Here is an 837-nt window from a genome sequence, read left to right as displayed (position 1 = left end):
TATAGATAGCAACTATAAAAGAAGAGTTGCCAGTATCGGGAATAAGGCAAGTTGCCGTCACGTACGGCAAACTGCCGTCACGTGATGGCAAGTTGCCATCACGTGTCGCCGCGGCACTAGCGTGGCGAGGAGCCTTACGTTCCTCGCCCTTCCTCATTCCAATCAATAAGCTTTATTAACCAACATTACTATAACCCTACTCGAGTAGTTGTTATTGGTGAGTTACCCTATATAACCAATAGGTTATTTACGTAATAAGTATATAGAGCTAAGCTTTCCTCCTAATTTCCGTTTAGAGTGTCTCTACGGCCTACACTAGGTTTAAGCAGCTGCTAAGTTTCTTCCTTTAGGAGATAAACGCTGGATTATAGATCTATATCTTATAGGTAGGAAATTCCCGTTTTATATACATAGCAGGCTCTAACTCTAATTATATCTAGACATTAACCACGAACTAAAAACGACTATAATTAAAGAGTACTCTTATGAGAAGAAGCCTAATAATGGTGAAATCTACTATAAAATTCGCTAGTACCAATTGTTAGGGAATGCGTACTTTAAGGAACAATGGTGGGCTTATTTGGCCGCTATATTTAACCGGAAAAAGTAGAATCTAAAGTATATATTAAATTGCCTAGAATATAGAGCGGTATTTAACTTATAACTAGATGTTCCTAGGCTTAGAGAAGGCATAAGACTAGGCATTATATATATATAGTTTAATATAGGATGCGATAAGGTAAGTATTTATATTTAGGCGCTATAAGTTACTAATAATATTTAAATAGCTAATTCTCTGTTATTTTAATTATATTAGGTATATCTAGTTAAAGATCT

General features: G+C 35.6%; 1 protein-coding gene across 1 annotated transcript; it reads left to right on the top strand.

Moving 5' to 3' along the window:
• Positions 1-325: 325 nt before the first annotated feature.
• On the top strand, positions 326-532 carry K441DRAFT_567051 (uncharacterized protein; the record flags this gene model as incomplete). Its single annotated transcript, XM_067643777.1, has 2 exons — positions 326-386; positions 441-532. Coding segments are annotated over 2 exons (153 nt in total), but the record flags the coding sequence as incomplete, so codon positions are not given.
• Positions 533-837: the final 305 nt, after the last annotated feature.

Source organism: Cenococcum geophilum, assembly GCF_001692895.1.
Source record: "Cenococcum geophilum 1.58 unplaced genomic scaffold K441scaffold_28, whole genome shotgun sequence".
In the NCBI taxonomy this organism is placed as follows: domain Eukaryota; kingdom Fungi; phylum Ascomycota; class Dothideomycetes; order Gloniales; family Gloniaceae; genus Cenococcum; species Cenococcum geophilum.
This window is presented reverse-complemented; position numbering and strand designations above follow the sequence as displayed.